The 20769-nt window shown below is 26.5% G+C and overlaps 1 protein-coding gene and 2 long non-coding RNA genes across 5 annotated transcripts in view; 2 read left to right on the forward strand and 1 right to left on the reverse strand.

Annotated features, from left to right (window-relative positions):
* The window catches only part of LOC126899679 (uncharacterized), a 6004-nt gene extending 1164 nt beyond the window's left edge, over positions 1-4840 (reverse strand). The window contains exons 1-2 of one of the 2 annotated variants that reach the window (XM_050674773.1): positions 4747-4840; positions 4270-4363 (exon numbers count right to left, since the gene is read on the reverse strand). In XM_050674773.1, the coding sequence (XP_050530730.1) occupies positions 4270-4363; positions 4747-4791 (139 nt within the window). In that variant the 5' untranslated portion in view covers positions 4792-4840. Of the gene's footprint in view, positions 1-4269; positions 4372-4746 lie in introns of those variants that run through there. The other variant, XM_050674774.1, reaches the window with a different exon arrangement.
* Positions 4841-16731: 11891 nt separating this feature from the next.
* LOC126899706 (uncharacterized) lies at positions 16732-18844 on the forward strand. Its single transcript, XR_007702685.1, has 3 exons — positions 16732-17667; positions 17786-18043; positions 18419-18844. It is a non-coding gene; the product is annotated as an uncharacterized LOC126899706 (long non-coding RNA).
* A 253-nt stretch (positions 18845-19097) lies between these two features.
* LOC126899698 (uncharacterized) lies at positions 19098-20655 on the forward strand. Of its 2 annotated transcripts, none has more exons than XR_007702676.1 (3): positions 19098-19201; positions 19604-19689; positions 20179-20655. It is a non-coding gene; the product is annotated as an uncharacterized LOC126899698 (long non-coding RNA). The 2 variants fall into 2 exon arrangements; XR_007702675.1 differs by having other exon boundaries at positions 19612-19689.
* Positions 20656-20769: the final 114 nt, after the last annotated feature.

Raw genomic sequence — 20769 nt, forward strand, 5'->3', positions numbered from 1 at the left:
TTTTTTTTTTTGTGTCTGTCACTACTTTTTCTCAGCTCTCACTGGACCGATTTCTTTTAACAATACGTCAAAAGATCACAAATTGTATCTAGTTGAAGACATTACCCTTAAAAATTTAAAAATTTTTCCTCGTTCCACTCAAATGGGGGAAATATCCAAAAAAATTACAAATTTATTTTGTAATTTTATTCACTTTTTTTTCTTAAAACTTCCATAATTTTTTCAAAAATAAACAAATCAACATAACTTTTTTTTATACTAAAACCTTAGATATTTCCCTTTCATTTGATATCATTTTTTTGAAAATCTAACACTTAACCTGCTCATTAGAGGGGATTTAAAATAGCAACTTTTTTACAAAAACTAACTTTTTCAACTTAATTTTTGAAAATGTTCCTGAAATACTGCGTCCTTTAAACATATATCAAATTAAAGCTTATTTTATGTACTATAAAATGAAAAAAAAAAATTTGTCCCGACACCTTATCTTCTATGTGCAAATGGCAGTCGAAATTATAAAAAAAATGTAATATTTGCGATAAAAATCACCTTTTCTAACGATGTTTTTTGTACTTAAAACTGCCATAACTTTTTCAAATATTAACTAATCAAAGTAATATTTCTTTATATTGAAACCTTAGGTAATTTTCTTTCATTTGATATCATTTTTTTTTGAAAATCTAACACTTATTCTGCTCACAAGGGGGATTTAAAATAGCAACTTTTTTTACAAAAACTAACTTTTTCAACTTAATTTTTGAAAATGTTCCGGAAATACTGCTTCCTTTAAACATATATCAAATTAAAGCTTATTTTATGTACTATAAAATGAAAAAAAAAATTTTGTCCCGACACCTTATCTTCTATGTGCAAATGGCAGTCGAAATTATAAAAAAAATGTAATATTTGCGATAAAAATCACCTTTTCTAACGATGTTTTTTGTACTTAAAACTGCCATAACTTTTTCAAATATTAACTAATCAAAGTAATATTTCTTTATATTGAAACCTTAGGTAATTTTCTTTCATTTGATATCATTTTTTTTTGAAAATCTAACACTTATTCTGTTCACAAGGGGGATTTAAAATAGCAACTTTTTTTACAAAAACTAACTTTTTCAACTTAATTTTTGAAAATGTTCCGGAAATACTGCTTCCTTTAAACATATATCAAATTAAAGCTTATTTTATGTACTATAAAATGAAAAAAAAATTTTTGTCCCAACGATCTACCTTCTATGCGCAAATGGCCATCGTATTAAAAAATATTCTATTTTTCTACTAAAATTCTAGGTTTTGTATTTTATTTTATTTTAAAATATCTTATTAGGAGAATATATTGACTTTATGAATATTATATTACTTAATAGACATAGAATAAAGTTCATAAGACATAAGAAATTAAACTTATTACATTTTTTTTACTTTTTTAAAGTCGAAAAAGTAATTTTTAAATTTGAGTTAGCTTAAATAGCCAATTTTTTAGCTTCGATGCGAATTTTTTATATGTAAATACTAATTTTTAATAATATTAAAACTTAGATGTGATAGAAAAAGTCTAATTGCAGATTTGAAAACATCGCGAAAAGTTGATTTAGAATTGTATATTTTTGTTACTGATGAAAGTTCCTTGTAATTCAGTGCATTTATTTATAGTAACAAACAGTTTTTATTGAAATTTATTGTATCAAGCCCTTCAAATTTTTATACACGTAAAAATAAAGCAAAATACAACTTCTTTATTATTTTTATAATTTCTCCGTTTAAATTACAAAATTAAATTATTGAATATCAATTTCATACTAAATTTAATAATTATAATTNTATTGAATATTAATTTTATACTAAATTTAATAATTATAATTAGTATTTATTCATATATTATATTTTAAAATCAGAGAACTAATAATTAGGATATAATCAAAGAAATAAGAGTTGATGTTGCTTTTGGAATAATCCACCAATTTCTCTAAATGAAACACTATCTACAGATTTGCATCGAAGCGTTTCTTANAAACATTTGCATCGAAGCGTTTTTTTTTTATAGTGATTTTAATCATGGTCAGATATCATTATACTTGATCCAACTATGCCACGTCACCACTGTGCTACGACCCCCCTGTACTGGATTTTTTTTTATTACGTGTAATAAACGTGTAAGTGTATGCACAACACTAGTCATGATAAACGTACGTATGCGCAACACATACAAATCGTTCAGTGACGCGAAACGGCAATTTTTTCCTTGTGCAAAATATATACCCATAGCTCGCCTAAAGAAGTAGTCACTTCAAAAAAAATTGAAAATCGTACGTCTTTAAATAATTTTTCCAGCATTGGCTAATTTTTCAATGTTTATTATATAATAAGATAATGTTCAATTTATGAAATAGCCAAATTATCGTTTATCAATATCCTAGCCAAACTTTTTGCAATGTTCAACTAATATGTAATTATTGAAATGTCTAAAGTTAGGAAAAAGTACTTTAATTTTAATCACTGTCAAATATCATCTATACTTGTCCCATCTAAGCCTTGTCTACACTGTGCCTCGACCCCACTGTGCTACCGTTTTTTTTTTATATCTATAAAAATATAAAAAAAGCATCTGCTAAATGTCTTTACCTATCATTTGGTATATTTTTTTATAAATTGGACCCTAGATCTACCCACAGGGTGGGTTTTAAAATGACAACTTTTTCACAAAAAATTAACTTTTTCAACTTAACTTTTGAAAGTGTTCCGGAAATACTGACACTTATATATATATATCTTAAATTAAAGGTCATGTAAAATACTTTATCTTCACGGTGAAAAAGGCTACCAAATGCTATTTTTGTGTGAAAATTCTCGATTTTGTATTTAAAATTTTTAACTCTATAATGCTATAACTTATTGAATAGTGTATGGATCAACACAATTTTTTTATGAGAAATAATATTTTTTAATAATCTCTTTCATTTAACATACTTTATCTTAATCAGGATATTTATAAGGAAGTAGCAAACCATGTAACTTTTGGAATAATCCACCAATTTTTTAAATTAAACACTATCTAAAGATTTGCATCGAAGCGTTTTTTTTTTGATAGTGATTTTAATCACTGTCAGATATCATTATACTTGATCCAACTATGCCACGTCACCACTGTGCCGCGACCCCCCTGTGCTGGCTTTTTTTATTTTGAGTTTTATATGTTATAGAAGCGTGTTTTTTAGTTTTTTAAACTATATTTTTTTTACATAAATAGCTCGGAATGTATGTTTTTTAATTAAAAGTAGAATTTATGAATCGCATACATAAAGCGTAAAAGGCATATTTCGCAATTCATAAATATTTCAAGTCAAAGCTGTTCTCTTGAGGGACTAAGTTTAGACTATGGGTTGGCGAAGTATGGTTCACAACCATTCAACTAAAAAAGGAGTTTCTAGCGTTTGAAAATAAAATACTGAGAAAGATATGTGGCCTAGCTTTAAACAGCGAAATAACAGATGGTGCAGAAGGAAAAATGCAGAGCTAAGAGAAACCACTAAAATACCATTACTAACAAGCTACATTAAATGCCAAAAACTTCAATAGTTTGGACAAACAGTTGTCAGATTTTTAAAAATTTTTTATCAAACAATAGGAAAATACCTAAGGTTTTATTAAAAAAAAAGTATTTTGATTTGTTCATTATTCAAAAAGTTATGGCAGTTTTAAGCAAAAAAAATTTTAAAATTATCGAAATTAGCCGATTTTAAAAGTTTTTGGGATTTCCCCATTTACAAGAAACGAGGGGATTTTTTCAATTTTTTAGGGCAATATCTTCAACCAGATACGATTTGTTATTTTGTTGTTCCTCAAAATAGTTACGATAAGAACTGAAAAAAAGTGGCGACAGACTTAAAAAAATAAATAAACCACATTATAGTAAAATTAATACTTTCTCAGCTTCGCATTGAAGCTAAAAATTATCAAGCATCCCTCCAAAATTTATTATAAAAATAATATTTTAGAAAAATTTACGTCAGAAGAAAACTATCTAATACCTTCTAATCTAGAAATCTAAAATTTCTAAACTATGATCTAGCCAAAAAGTCTTAAAAAATAATATCCAATAACAAACCAACAGATTAAGTTTAAACTAAAATATGTAAATATTTAGTTTGTAGAATATTAATTTTTACAGATTATATTTACTTAAATTTTACATAAAATAATGGCACAACACTTGAGTAGAATATAAATAATAGTTCAATTATTATAAACGTAGAAAAATTTACTTACCCATATCTATAATTTCCTTATTTACCAATTTATTTGTAATCAAACAATTTAATAAGTCATGATTTACCTGCTGGAAATAGTTTATGGATTTTACCTGTAAAACTATTATTAGTTAATGGAATATTTAGTGCAATATTTTTATCATTAAAGATATGTAACATAAAGTAAGGATAATGAAAAAACTATGAAACAGTCTAGATTAAATAAATATTAAATTAATTTAAAAAATAAATTTTTCGAGTATTCTAAAAATTAAAACTGTAATTTTGAAAAGTTATTATACTGTTATGTTACTATACTATAACTGACTAATGAATTCATTTAGGTTTTAAATGAATATTTGGTGTATGAATATAGAAAAGTTCAATTTAGAAACTTTTTAAATAAAAATCGTAAAATAAAATGACATTTATTTACAAAATAGTATTTTGAATATAATTAGCTAATATGAATTTATCGTGTTTTAATTTTACTCACAAGAATTAAAAAGGAAAAGAAAAAAAATGATTTCGTTAGAATCATTTTTCTGTAAATCTTAATTTATAAAATGATATTAAAAAAATAACTTTAACGTAATAGCCAATTGCTATTTAAAAGATTTTAACGTTTTAAAATTATATTGATATAAATAATGAATGAATAAATAACGTTTGTTCAAATAAAGTTAAATATGTACTTCTCCTATATGAATTATTTAAAACATTATTGAGTACACATTGCTACTAACAATAATTAAATTTAAAAGTAGTTTTATTTACACGTGTGATAACGACTCACAAGCAAAATATAATTGAACATATTTGTTCAATATCTGCTGTATTGTTCCCACTTAAAATAATTACTGCAATCTCTTATTATTATTTTTTACTTAAATTCAATAATTTTGATAAATGGACGAATTAAAATCATTTTTTAATGGTATCTTAGAAATTTTCCTTTTATTTGGTAATATATTTTCGAAAATCTATCCTTGACTTTACTCGTCCTTGATAGAATTCAAAGTAATAATTTTGACTAAAAAAAGTTAGCCTTGTCAACTTAACCTTTAAAAATATTTTGATGTAAAAAATCCATTTTTCTTGTTATTATAATTATTTATGTCAAGTATTTATTTATATTTTAAATCTCTTGGTATCTTTAAGTGGGGGGGATAATATCAGACTAGTTGAAGTATATTATTATATATAAACAAAAATATAATAATAAAAAATAAAATAAACACATTTTAGAACAACTGAAACATTTCCTGCTACGAATTGAAGCCTTTACCTATTTCAGTTAATAGCGTCATAATCGCTCATGTTGCCCTATTTCTATATATACAATTGCAATAATGATATGATATAAATATTGTTAAAAATATATATAAAAAGAGATTGTTATTAGCCGATACTGTAAAATTATTGCGTTGATTCAAATATTCAAAAAACTTTTTTTCGAATTTGTAAAATTAACATAAGTATGAAAAAAAGTTGAAAGTTTACGGTGTCATCAAGGAATTAAAATTATACACTTTTAATTGACATAAAAACATTTTTTCAACTCATTTGTTTAATATCTTATTTAGATTAAATAACATCAATGAATATCAAGAACCCCAACACTATAGTCTCCCCTCGAGAAGAAATTTCTTATTCATTTTTAAATTATTTTATCATTATTTTAGCTTCGATGCGAAGCTGAGAAGGTATTGGTTTTATTAAGATGTGTTTTTTATTTTTTATTTTTTTTTTGTGTCTGTTACCACTTTTTCTCAGCTCTCATCGAACCGATTTCTTTCAATGATACGTCAAAAGATCACAAATCGTATCTAGTCGAAGACATTACCCTCAAAAATTGAAAAAAATTCCCTCGTTCTCCGTAAATGGGGGACACCTCCGAAAAAATTACAAATTTAAAAATGGCTAATTTTCGAAATTTTTTCAATTTTTTTTACTAAAAACTGCCGTAACTTTTTTAAAAATAAACATATCAATATAATTCTTTTTTTTATATAGATGCATGATATCAATACCTTTCATTTGGTATATTTTTTTCATAAATTTAACCCTTAAACTACCCACAAGAGGAGATTTAAAATGACAACTTTTTCACAAAATATTAATTTTTTCAACTTGATTTTTGAAAATGTTCCGGAAGGTCTGACACTTTTATATATATAATAAATTAAAGCTAATGTAATCTACTTTATTATGTAAAAAAAAAATTTCGGACTTTATTTTATCTTCACGTTGAAAATGGCTACCGAATGCTATTTTTGTGTGAAAATTTTCGATTTTGTATTTTACATATTTAACTTTATTATACTATAACTTTTTGAAAAATGTATGGATCATTACAATTTTTTTATGAGAAGTAGTATTTATATAGATCTTTTATTCGACATACTTTTTTTTTAAATCGGACCATTTCCCTAAATGCAGGGGGGATTCAAAACATGAAAATGCATATAGAAAGTAGAAATTTTTCAACTTAACTTTTGAAAGTGTTCCGGAAGGTACACTTTCATCTTACATCTTAAAATAAAGCTAATGTAATATACTTTATTATGGTAAAAAAAAATTTCGGACTTTATTTTATCTTCATGGTGAAAACAGACATCAAAGTTTATAAAAAAAATACGATTTTTGTAAAAAAATTCTTTTTTATATTTTTAACTTTATAATGCTATATCTTTTTGAAAGATGTATGGATCAATATAATTTTTTTTTATAGATGCATGATGTCTTTACCTATCATTTGGTATATATTTTTTTTATATCTGACCCTTTACCTGCCCACAGGGGGGGATTTAAAATGACAACTTTTTCACAAAAAATTTACTTTTTCAACTTAAATTTTGAAACTGTTCCGGAAAGTCTGACACTTTTATTTATATCTTAAATTAAAGTTAATGTAATCTACTTTATTATGCGAAAAAAAAATTTCGGACTTTATTTTATCTTCACGGTGAAAATGGCTACCAAATGCTATTATTATGTGAAAATTCTCGATTTTATTTTTTACATTTTTAACTTTATAATGCTATGACATATTTAAAAGTATATGAATCAACATTATTTTTTTATAAGAAATAATATTTTTTAATAATCCCTTTTTCATTCGACATACTTTATCTTAATCAGGATATTAATAAGGAACTAGCAGTTTATGAAGCTTTTGGAATAATCCACCAATTTTTTAAAATTAAACACTAACTAAAGATTTGCATCGAAGCGTTTTTTTTTTATAGTGATTTTAATCACTGTCAGATATCATTATACTTGATCCAACTATGCCACGTCACCACTGTGCCTCGACCCCACTGTGCTGGGTTTTTTTTATTGGTTATTAATAATAAAAATTAATCAATATGTTCTTCTTCTTTCTCGCCTTAATCCTAACTACTTGGGGTCGGCCACTCTTATCCTAAACTTCCACTTGACACGATCTCCCACATCCTCTAAACTCACATCAGCTGTCCTCATATCGCCATCTCTCCATCTCTCCATCTCTTTCTTGGTCTTCCTCTACCTCTTCTTCCTTCAACATTTATTGCTACAACTGTTCTTACGGCTTTCGATTCTTCTCTCCTCATAACATAACATCTAAGTCTATTTTCTCTCATCTTATCCACGATAGACGCTACACCAATACTTCCTCTTATGTGCTCATTTCTTATCCTATCTTCTCTAGTCACTCCACTCATCCATCTAAGCATTCTCATCTCTGCTACACTCATTCTCTGCTCTACTTTATTATCAACCGCCCAACACTCCGAACCATACATTATAGCTGGTCTCACTACAGTCTCGTAGAATTTACCTTTCAGCCTCATTGGAATTCTTTTATTCTTTTATTTTATAAATATTTAAATTTATATGTAAAATTATTTTTTAGATTTATAAGAGTAAAAATCTTAACGATAATCATTCAAATAAAATATTAATATATTTGTCATATTACGTACACAAATAAGTTCCCTTTGTTATATTAGGTGTTTGCAGTAAAAATATTATGCTTAATAATGAACAAAAAAAAACTCCACAATGAATCTAATATTTATCTGTAAATAAAAATTTAAAATTTGATATTTTAATAAATTTAACAAAAATTCTAATTGTAATAATTCTCACTGAAAAATAAATGAGTTAATACATCTACTAAAATGATAGTTCTATTTATAAAATGTATGAGGTTAAAGTGAAGTTTTACCGAATATAAGAAACACAGAATAATAAATGAACACAATCAACAAAAAAATTATTCATCAATGTCATGTAACCACCAACATAACTTTCTGTCATGGGAAACATCAAAATTAGTACATTCAAAACTTAATTAATTTTAATGATTTACTTTAACTAAAAGAACCAATAAAAAAGTTACTAAAAAAATCTACTCAATTGAGCGTATTATAAAATTTTATTATTATTATAAAAATTCATTGTTAAATTCCAGAAGAAACTAAAAATAATTTTTTTTTAAATTTTTTATGTGTAACTAAAAAATTTGGAATATTATAGACTGGAAGTAGAAATGGTTAGAAAATTATTGTAATAATAATTTTTTTATAATGCAGCATGGTTTTTTAAATTTATTTAGTACCCTTTAAAATTGTACGAAATTATTTAAAATATCACTTGAAAAAGAAAATATAACTGAACTAATGATTATAACAGCATATCGAATTTTTGTTGGATTTAAGTGTGGTTTTAGAATGTCATCGTTAAAACTGTATAATGAAGTCTCAGAGTGTTTAAGAGTAAGTGGTGCTAGTGCCATCTTATCATCTTGCAATTCAGAATCTGTTGTAATGTTCTGCACCTAAATTAATGAAACAAATCTATATTATGTTTTAAAAATAATGTATTATGATTAATTAATATTTTTATTAACCTGTGGGGCCTATATTAATTATTTTTATTAAAAACTAAAAGACATAATTAAGAAACATTTATTAGTTTGGTTTCTATTTGTAATAAATAAATGTAAGTATGATTGTTTTTTGGAAAAAATGTTTAATCTAAATATATTTGAGTAAAAGAATTTTACAGATTAATAATGAAGATATTATTAGAAATGTTGTAAATGATATGTACAAATATGTTTGTGAAAAAGGCCAATGCATAAATGAAGCGAAGACGTGTTGTTATACATATTTTAGAGAAGTTAATGATTTAAAGAGTATTATGGAACTTATGAACACGCTTTATGAACATTTGATTACAGATTTGAGTAGCGAAAGAAAAGTTTTGCCAACGAAACTTCATGAACAGGACATGATTATCGACAAGAACTACGATCCGATGGAAGAATTTCAAACAGTTGTATTGTCCGAAAATACAGAAGCTGCGGACCACATTAAGGTAGAGTGTTTGTACTAAATGTACCTAAACTTATTAAAAATAATTAATTTGTAAAAATTATATAAGAATTTTTTTTTATTTTTATTAAAAAAAACAATCTGTACTTAAAATTTACATTAAATTTTTTTGTTGACTTATTAAATTAAAAGTCACCCATTAGTAACACCTCGATTAGTTTTAATTGAAGCTGTATACAAGTTATGATTTGTTTGTTGTCGTTAATTTGTTAAGTTAATAGGTCATGATTCCATTTACGTTTAAGTCTTTGTGGTGGGTTGTCAGATATTGAAATCGTGTATATTTTTTTAATTAAAGGGTTTGAATTTGAGTTTTAAGTGAAATCTAGTATAGTGTAAAATTGCACGTTCTTCGACAGTTTTGTTGTTTAAATCTTTGTGTAGGTTATTATTTGTTACATACCACGGCGAACCAGTTAACACTCGTAATGTTATATTTTGAAAGGATTGTATTGGTCGAATGTTAGATAGTTTAGCTGGTCCCCATATCTGAATACCATAAGACCAGACTGGTCTGATTATTGACTGATAAATAAGTAATTTTGTTTGGAGAGGTAATTTAGATTTTAGTAATGGACAAAAGAGATGAAGTTTGCTGTTGGCTTTTTTCCTTTTGTCTTTCAGGTGAGGTCCCCTCGTCAGTCGTTTGTCCAAAATTATGCCTGAGTACTTAGTTTTATCATGGGTATTAATTACTGTATTGTTTAATTTCATATCTTAGTATTTTTCAGATCTGAGGGCAAATGTTACATGTCTTGACTTATTTGCATTTATTTTAATTTTACAGTTCCTGAACCAAGATTCGATGATGTTGACGTGTGTTTGTAGATTATGGACAGCTTCGGTAATATTACTGTGAGTAGAGGGTATAGCTGTATCGTCAGCAAATGTAGCAAGAAGAGTATTAGTTGACTGAGGTATATCTGCGGTAAATATATTGTAGAGGTCGGGAGACATGTCACTTCCTTGAGGAACACCTGCTTGAATTTTGTAGTAAGGAGAATTTGCACTGCCTTGTCTTACCGTAAACTTTCTTTCATAAAGGTAAGACATTATTAAATATAGAGGTGCTGGGAAATTTTTTTCAAAAACTGAAAAATAATTTTTTGTTTATTAGTACAACCATTTTTATACATCTTGTGAAGTTAAAAAATAAAATTTGTTTGTTTTACAATAGAAATTTATTTAACAATGAGAAAAGCATAATAATGAATATATATATATATATTATATATAAGAATTTGAGAAACAAATTAGACAGATTTAACTTATATGTGTTATTAACACCTAAAATAGAACGATTTAAACAGAAAAATAATTTAAAAACATTGAACCTAATATAATTTAATTAGATTATCTTAGATAAAATATTTTTACATCGAGTAATCTTTTATGACATTCCAATGAACAACCTAAGTACAAGTAGGGTTTGAAAATTGTTAAAATTATTTATTTCAACACAATTATTGAATATATTCCGGAATAACTGCGTTCTGTAGACTTACATCAAATTACAGCTCTTTAAAAGCACTATAAGATAACAATACTCAGCACAGTGGGGTTGCGGCACAATTAGGACGTAACATTGTTGAAGTATAATGATATTTATATGATTATATGATTAAAATAACTATCATAAAAAATGTTTAAATGCAAATCTGTAGATAATGTTTAATTTTAAAAAATTAATGAATTATTCCAAAAGCTATATGATCTCCTATTTCTGTATTTATATTCTGATAACAAGTATTATGATTTATAAGTGTAATATATGAATGTAAGTATGTCTAATGAAAGAGGTATATAAATAGTATTTATCATAAAAAATTGTATTGAACTATACATTTTAAAAAGTTATAGCCTTATAAAGTTAAAAATATAAAAAAGAATTTTTTTATGAAAATCGTATATTTTTTTTTATATTAAAGTATATTAATTTATCTTTAACTTAAGATATGTATAAAAGTGTCAGAGTATCCGGAATACTTTCCGGATACTCTGATAATTAAAAATTTAAGTTGAAAAAGTTGTCATTTTAAATCCCTCCCTGTAGACAGGTAAAACGTTAGATTTGTAAAGAAAATATACTAAATGATAGATAAAGACATCGTGCATCTATAAAAAAGAGACTGTATTGATTTGGTCATTTTTCAAAAAGTTATGGCAGTTTTAAGTAAAAAAAATGGAAAAAATTGAAAAATTTGAAAAAATTAGCTATTTTTAAATTTGTAATTTTTTTGGAGGTTTCCCTCATTTACGGGGAACGAGGGAAAATTTTAGATATAAATCTATATAACTATATATAGAACTATATATTAGTAATAATAAGTTGACTTATTATTAAAAAATAAGTATTTACATATAAAAAAAAAATAATTAAGAACAAAAAATAATTATTTTAAATTAATACTGATTTTGATTATTAATATGTTAAAATAAGGAAAATGACATATTTAACCTATTTTTTTAATCGTTTAAAGTTGATTTTTGTGAATGTTTATAATAAAAAAAAATCAATTTATTTTACCATAACTTTTAGCTCAATTGGCAAGTTTGAAATTGACATCATTAAATAGAAAATTTTATGAGAATAAAAATAATTGTACCGTTAAGTTTAATATGCAGTTAGGAAGTTTTATAATTACTATTTATAGTAAATTTATCAGAGTACCTCAATATAATCAGGGTAGCTCAATATTTTTTTGCATTTTTATCGTAATAGATAACTGAAATAGAAATAATTGTAATCAATCATTACCTAGTAACTTTTGGTGTTTAAAAAGATTCTACAATTGAAATATTCAGAACTTAATTAATTTTAATGATTTGCTTTAACTAAATGAACCAATCAAAACAAAGTTGTTAAAAAGATTTACTCAATTGAGCGTATTATAAAATTTAATTGTAATTGTAAAAATCCATTGTTAATTCAGGAGAAACTGACAAATTTTTTTTAGAAATGATTTATATATGGTACCAAAAATAATTTGGAATATTATAGTCTAGTAGTAGCACACACAAATACAGTAAAAAAATTATTAAATTACAAAGTAAAATGATATAATTTTGTAGTTGAAACCTATCATTTAAAATTATCATATCAAACCTGATTCGTCAATTAATACTTTGAAACATTAGAAATGAATGATTTTAATTGTCTGTATGGAATAAATGGGATAAGTAACTGTTTAATTGATAAATTAGAATTTTTTTTCAATTTTTAAGGGTAATATCTTCAACTAATTGTTATCATTTGACGAATCGTTGAAAAATGTAGGTTAAGTTAGAGCAGAGAAAATAAAAGATAGTAAAAAAAAACAAATAGTAAAATTAATGCATTCTCAACTTCACATCGAGGCTAAAAATATTGTCCCGGTAATTATTTTATTATATATTTTTTTGAAATTGGTAATTATAGTAAACAAATTCATAATTTTTTTTAATTAAAAATAATTTATTTAAATAAGTATTTTTAAAATTAAATATCTTCACAAATAATAATAGTTTAGAATTTGTTTTTATACTATATTACGCAGAAAAATAATATCACTAAAATTAATCATTTTTTAATCGTCATAGACTAAAATATTCTTTGTTAAACTAAATTTTCGCACTGATTTCATATTTGTCATTACAATTTTCTATTACATCTTTTTTGAGATTTTTACTAATGAGAAAAAAACAAGTATTTACATATTAAAAAAATTAACTAAAAACTAAAAAAAATTTGTTTTCAAATTAATATTGATTTGATTTTTATATGTTTGAAATAATCCATGCAAATTTTAAATGTCATGTTTAATCATTTTTTTAGTAGATTTTTACAAAAGTTTATAATTAAAAAATGTCGAAATTTAAAACTATTTTAGCTTAACTTGCATGATTGAAATTGATATAATCATATAGAAAATTTTATGAGGATTTAAAAAATCATATTGTTTAGATTGATATGTGGTTAGGAACTTATTTAATAAAACGTTAACAAATTGGAATACGTAATTTAATACAACCGCTGTAAAGATTGTCGATGGATGGTGTTTTTTACAGTATTTTAATAAAGACCTTATGGATATCGACAAAAGTGAATTTCCGGCAGATAATTACAGTCCACTAATAATAAATAAATAAAAATAGTACATTTTTGTCTGACCTTGTCAGAACGGCCCATTATCAGGTAATCGTTATTATTATTGTTGGCGGGTACTTTTCTACAACAACAATAACATTAATAATAACACTTGTCTTCTATAACTGAAGCAAATTTGACCGTACACGGAAATATTGTTTATTTCCGCTATTAACGTAGCTGCATTAGATTATTAAGGTTTTATGAATAAACATAATAATAAACATGATGCCCCACGACTGAGCCCCCCCTATTACACGAAAACTTTCTGTGTTCAAACCGTTGTAAAGGAAATGGGCGTGGCGGCAATACTTATTCAGCACGTGGCTGAACCGGGTGAGAGAAAAATCATATCCTGCGCCACTAAGAAACTCTCGGAAACACAGAAACGTTACGCCGCCGTAAAGCGAGAATGCTTAGCGATTATACGGGCGACTGATAAATTTCGCCTGTACTTAGAGTATTCTCCTTTCGAATTATTTACGGATAATTTCGATACACAGGACAAAGGACAACGATTCGAAATTAACTAGGAGGGCGCTACATATAGGTAATTTAAATTTCAATACGACACATGTAAGTACAACGAAAGACCGGATATGTTGTCACGTTATCCGACTGAAGGGCCTCCTGTTGATGAGGAGTTACTCGACGACAATTTAGTGGGCGCGCCGACGACCAAACCACTGGATAACACGCGGGCCATTCTTGACAATTGTTTTTGCCTTAACCGAAAAAACGGCGCGTCAGATAACAGTCCGTTTACGTAGGGGGGGGGGGATACTAGAGTGGCAAAACGACGACCCGTTTCTTTCATCCATCATGAAACAATTGGTTAAGGATACCGCCAGCAAAAACGATAAGGAGTCTAGCGAGAACAAGAAGGAATATATCACGTTAGGCGGACTTATACGCATTCGTATGGACACACCGGCCGTAATACCTGCAGCCAAATCACAGCTAGTGATTTGGCGTTACCACCACGAGGCATTGGCGTGTCATCCATGATGGAAGAGACCTACCGAGCGATCAAACAGCGTTTCTATTGGAAGGGCCTGAAAAATATAGTACGCGAGTACGTAATGTCGTATGGACCGGTTTCACGGTGAGATGATTTATCGTCTCATCTAAGTGATGTCCGGCCACGGCTGCTTTAACGAGTACTTACACTTTATTCGTAAATCAGCCGCGCCGACGTGCGACCACTGTTCGGATGGCCCGGGAGAGGCAGACAGAGCTCTATCAGTGCGAGGCGCAAGTCCAGAAGCGGCACTCTTTGGAGTTCCGACTTGGGTCCACGCTCCGAGTCTGGTCCATTATGAACCTGATGTTGAGGAGCCGGGAGGCGTGGAGGCTCGTCCAGGGGTTCGCCGAATGCATCTTGAACACCAAGACATCCGTGGGAGGTCATCAGTATTGACCTAATGGGTGAGTACCCTAGGACACCAAGGGGTAAAACGAACCTGCTAGTAGCGGCTGACTGATTCAGTCGTTTGACCGAAGCGTACCCGATAGTTGCAACGACTACAATAACAATCCAACGCGAATTTTTCTCACGTTTTGGATACTCCCACGTATTGCTTTGCGATAACGGTCGGAATCTGGTTTCTAACGAAATGACCAATGCGATATATAGATGAGGGGTGGAAGCTTGCACCACAGTTATTTATCATCCGCGCGCAAACCGGTAAAAATCAGGAGCTAAAAAAGGACTCCGCGCCCTACTGGTAGAGGGCAACCATAAAACCTGGTGTACAAAAATACCGTCAATACTATTTGCGTAACCGTCGTAATGAACAAACCGGTTATCCATTTTCCGTTCTCGGACGAGGGGCGAAACGACCTGCTGACTGGGCGGTCGTACATATAAACATGGCGACTGCCGACAATGTAAACAATAGCCGCCCATCACTCGAACGGCAGGCAGGCAACATAATAGATGACATTCCGACGACAAACGTAGTAAGACATTTTACGAAAAATTGATGTGGTGTGTTATAAAATACACCGCTTATCGAATAAACAAAAGAAATTTTGTGCGGCTTCGCGACGCACTAGTGGGTCCCCACCAGACTATCGGAAAAAGTGGGCGAAGGAGTATTTTTAATGGATCAGAACCCACGTAAACTTCACGTCTCATGTTTTATTATTGTAAATCTTTTTTTAGTAGAGTTTTATACGATTTTGAAAAACAAATTAGACAGATTTAATTAAACAGTTTTTAATACTTAAGAAAATTATGTTTTCGTTTATAACACACGACACCTATAATTTTTTGTAAAAGTTTATTAAAATATTAACTTTATCATATTAAAATTTAACTTAATCATACAAAATTTTGTGACTAATGACATTTTATAATTCAAATTTTATATTAAAAGTTTCTAAATTGAATTTTTCTAGATTTGTACACTTAATATTCACTTATAACCTAAATGTATTCTTTAATCGGTAAGAGAAAAGCAACATTTCAACATTACAGTTTTAATTATTTGAAAACTCGGATAAGTTATTGATTTGACCTGAATTATTATACAATTTTTCTATTTTTTGCAGGTAAAGTAGGACTTATTAACTTGTTTAGTTAAAAATAAATTGGTAAATAATGTAATTATATATATGGGTAAGTAAACTTTTCTAAGTTTATAAAAATTGAACTATTTTTTATCTTCTACTCAAGCGATGTACCATTATCTTATGTTATACAAATATAATATTATATTTTAGTTTAAACTTAATCTATTGATTTGTTTTTGCATATTATTTATTAGAACTTTTAGGCTAGATTAAAGATTAGAAAATTTTAGATTTTCAAATTATAATTGTAACTTGAAAGGTATTTTAAAAGTTTTTCTTCTGACGTATTTTTTCCCGAAAATCTAATCATTATTATGATTATAAGAGGGATGCTTAATAATTTTTAGCTTCGATGCGAAGCTGTTAAGGCAGTTATTTTACTATGATGTGTATTTTATGTCTGTTACCAATTTTTCTAAGCTCTCACCGGACCATTTTCTTTTAACAATACGTCAAAAGATCACAAATCGTATCTAATTGAAGACATTGCTCTTAAAAATTGAAAAAATCACCCTCGTTTATTGAAAATGGAAAATTCCCAAAATCGGCAAAATTTGACATTTTTTAAAATTTTTTTTGCTTAAAACTGCCATAATTTTTTGAAAAACGAACGAATTCAAATATATGTTTTTTAAATGAAAACCTTAGGTAATTTCTTTTCACTTAATATACATTTTTTGAAAATATGACACTTTGCCTGCACACAGGAGAGGAATCAAAATATGAACTTCTGCACAATTGTTTAATTTTTTAAACTTAAATTTTGCAATTACTCTGAACTTCAATCATGTGTTAAAATAAAAGTTTTGTTATGTACTAGAAGTTCAAAAAAAAAAATTTGTCCCGACGACCTTTTCTATGTGCAAATGGCTGCCGTATTTAAAAAATCGTGCATTCTACTGAAAATATAAAATTGAGTAAACCCAATATAATATAAAAAGATATTGCATGTAACTGGACGATGTTCCATCACAACAGAATAGTTTTTTGAATTATTAAGTAGTGAATTATCCAATAAAGCTTATGGTACAGTGAAATGATCATAATATTAATCTGACTAGTTTCATATTCATGCAGGTTTTTTATGGATTTCTCTTAAAAATACTTATTTAAAATTAATAGATGCAATGCGCAACAGAAAAATGAATGAAAAATTAAAGCATAATTAAAAGCATTAAAATTATAATTAAAATTATTTTAGTGAATAATTAGAAAACAATATCAGAAACAATGTGTAAATTATTTAAAAATTAATCATCAAAACAAAAAATCAATCTGTGAAAAATAAAAGAGTACAAAATGTTGTTTACAGAGCAATAAGATTCTATAGGTAAAACTCTTTAGTTTTTAATATTATTGATTTTAATAAATAGAACTTTTTAAAAAAAAAGTACAATATAATTTAACAATATTTATTGATCGTTTTATGCTCAAATACGATCATTAAGATAAACCAAGCAACAATGATCAAGCAATTTATGATTATTGTGTTTACGGAATTACACATTGATAAGTTATTACTGTGGCAAAATGTGCGTGTGATCATATTCCTTTATCACGATGCTTGTTGTTCAAAGATAACACCGACAAGATAACACAAGTGACGAATCTGCCCCTTAGATATTCAGTGTTTTTAATATAATCAAAGACACGTCAAGAGTCAGATTTTCGAAAATTTATTACCAAATAAAAGAGAAATGCCTAAGGTAATTATAAAAAAATTGATATTGATTCATCCATTTATCAAAAATTTTGAGTTAAAAATTGAGTTATAGCTATAGATATACATACTGGGTAACGTTAAGCGATTATGATATCTTCATTGACTGATCTAGGTAAAGGCTTCAATGCAAAGCAAAAAATGTGTCGGTGGATTTAAAATGAGTTTATATTATCTTCTATCACTATTTTTTTGTTTATATCTGATAATATATATTATACTAGATCAATATTTTTAAATGGGGATATTATCACACCCCCCACTAAACCAATCATACTAAGAAATTTAAAATATTTATATATAAATAATTATAATAACACTAAAAATGGTTTTTTTTACAAATATTTAAAAAATTTTTTAGAGGTTCAGTTAAAAAGGTTAACTAGGTTAATATTTCTACTTTGAATCCCATCAAGGACACGTAAAAGGTCAGATTTTCAAAAATGTATAACCAACTAAAAGGGAAATACCAACGGTAATTATAAAAAAATGATTTTGATTTATTCATTTATCAAAAATGTTGAGATTTAAGTAAAAAATAATAATAATAAAATACAAAGATTTTTTAAAGTGGGAGCAATACAGTCGACAATGTAAATGTACGTTCAATAATATTCTGTTCGTGTTCGATATCACACATAATAATATTTTTAATATTGAACTTGAGTTTGGAAATTTATTTTGTATTTTTTTTTTTGTTATTATATTAAGATTTAAATAAAATTGATCAAAATACTAATATTTTAAGAAATTTATTAGTTGTATTAGTATTCAAATATATAGCAATTTAATCAATATACATATTTTAAATATATCTAAGAGACTATGTAATTTTTTATTGTAAAATTAAGTATCTAATTTTAAAGAATATTTAAAATAAAATTACTATTAATTTGAATTATTGTTAGCAGCAATTTTTACTTAATAATTTTTTAAATAATTCATATATGACAGATGTAGTTTCATTTGAACAAATCTTATTTATATTTGTTCATTATTTTATTTAATGTAATTTTAAAAGGTAAAAAACTCTTAAAATTGTCTATTACGTTAAATATATTTTTCTAGTATTATTTTATAAGTGAAGATAGACAGAAAAATGATGTTTACGAAATATTCTTATTTCTTTTTCTTATTACCTCTTGTGAGTAAAATTGTTACACAATAAATTAATCTTTTACAATTATATTAAAAATACTATTTTGTGAATGTTATTTAAAAAGTTTCTAAATTGAACTTTTCGATATTCATACACAACATATTCATTTATAACCTAAATGCACTCATTTGTTATTAAGAGTATAATGACATTTCAACATTACAGATTTAATTTTTAGAAAACTCCTATATTTTATCGATTTTACATAGACCTTTTCGTACTTGTATGAGAAAGTAACATTTTTACCGTTTTCTTGTATTATGTTTTATATACATACATATACATATATATACATATATATACATGTATATATATAATATAGTAATATATATATTATATATTATACTATATAAATGTAGTACTGAATATTTCATTGACTGATAATAGTTTTACAGGTAAAATCCAACGACCAAGTTGGATTTTAAATTGTTTGGTTACAAGTAAATGTGTAAATAATGAAATCATAGACGTGAGTAAGTTAACTTTTCTATATAGTGTAGTTTATACAAAATATATATACATGTAAATTATTTATAATTATTATTATTTTTAAACATTTATTTGTTAATTATTAGTTAAGTAGGTTATAGTATTGTGTAATAAGTATTAAGTATGGAATATCTGAATGGTCTTGAAGTCGCTCGGCAGCGGAACAAGGAAGAACATGTCCGCAAAGATTTTATTGTTTTTTTTCATATGTGTATATTATAGAATATTTTGTAATAATTTGTTGTATTTTTTAAAACTTAACTTTGTTTTTATGTTTTTCGTTATAATTCCCAAATTTTTAAGGATTATACTACCTTATTCAAACGGTTTTATATTATAAAGCACATACAATTTAGTAAATTAATCGAATCCAGATTTGATTAACGCATTCATTGGTATACATTGTTATTTTCTAATATAATAACTAGTTGTTATATTTAAATTATTGATCTTTTAATACTTTTTGATTACAGATTTTGAAAATAAATTTAGTCTTATATTTGAAAATAAATTATGTAAGTGGAATACAATACTACAGAATGATGAAAGTTTTGCAATAAGAGTCGGATCTTATATGGCAATTTATATTTGTAATTCATTTGGAAAAACTGGTTACAATTTTATTAGAGAAGAAGATTATGAGCAATGCCTTGATAAAGCGCAGACGTGTTGTTGGTCATATACTGATAAAATTAATAATTTAAAGATGACTATGGGAAATATAAAACAGCTTAATGAACATTTTGTTAAAGATGAATTAAGTGAAGGAAAAGAAGATTTACCAACAATACTTGAAAAAGAAGACATGATTATCGAAATCAAAAGCGAACCGGAGTAAAATGCTCAAATCCCAACTAACCCAAGATACCGATGTTGTAGATTTCATTCATTAGATTGAATGTTTATATTTTTAATAAGTTTTAAAAATAATATTGGAGAACTATAGATTTGTTTTTATTGTAATTTAACTAATTAAAATTTTCATAGAACTATAAATAATAATAATCTCATTATGTCTACAATATTTAGGTGAACTCTTTATAAAATATTAACGTTGATTCCAA

Source organism: Daktulosphaira vitifoliae, unplaced genomic scaffold (assembly GCF_025091365.1).
Source record: "Daktulosphaira vitifoliae isolate Bord-2020 unplaced genomic scaffold, ASM2509136v1 Scaffold_2, whole genome shotgun sequence".
Lineage (NCBI taxonomy): Eukaryota > Metazoa > Arthropoda > Insecta > Hemiptera > Phylloxeridae > Daktulosphaira > Daktulosphaira vitifoliae.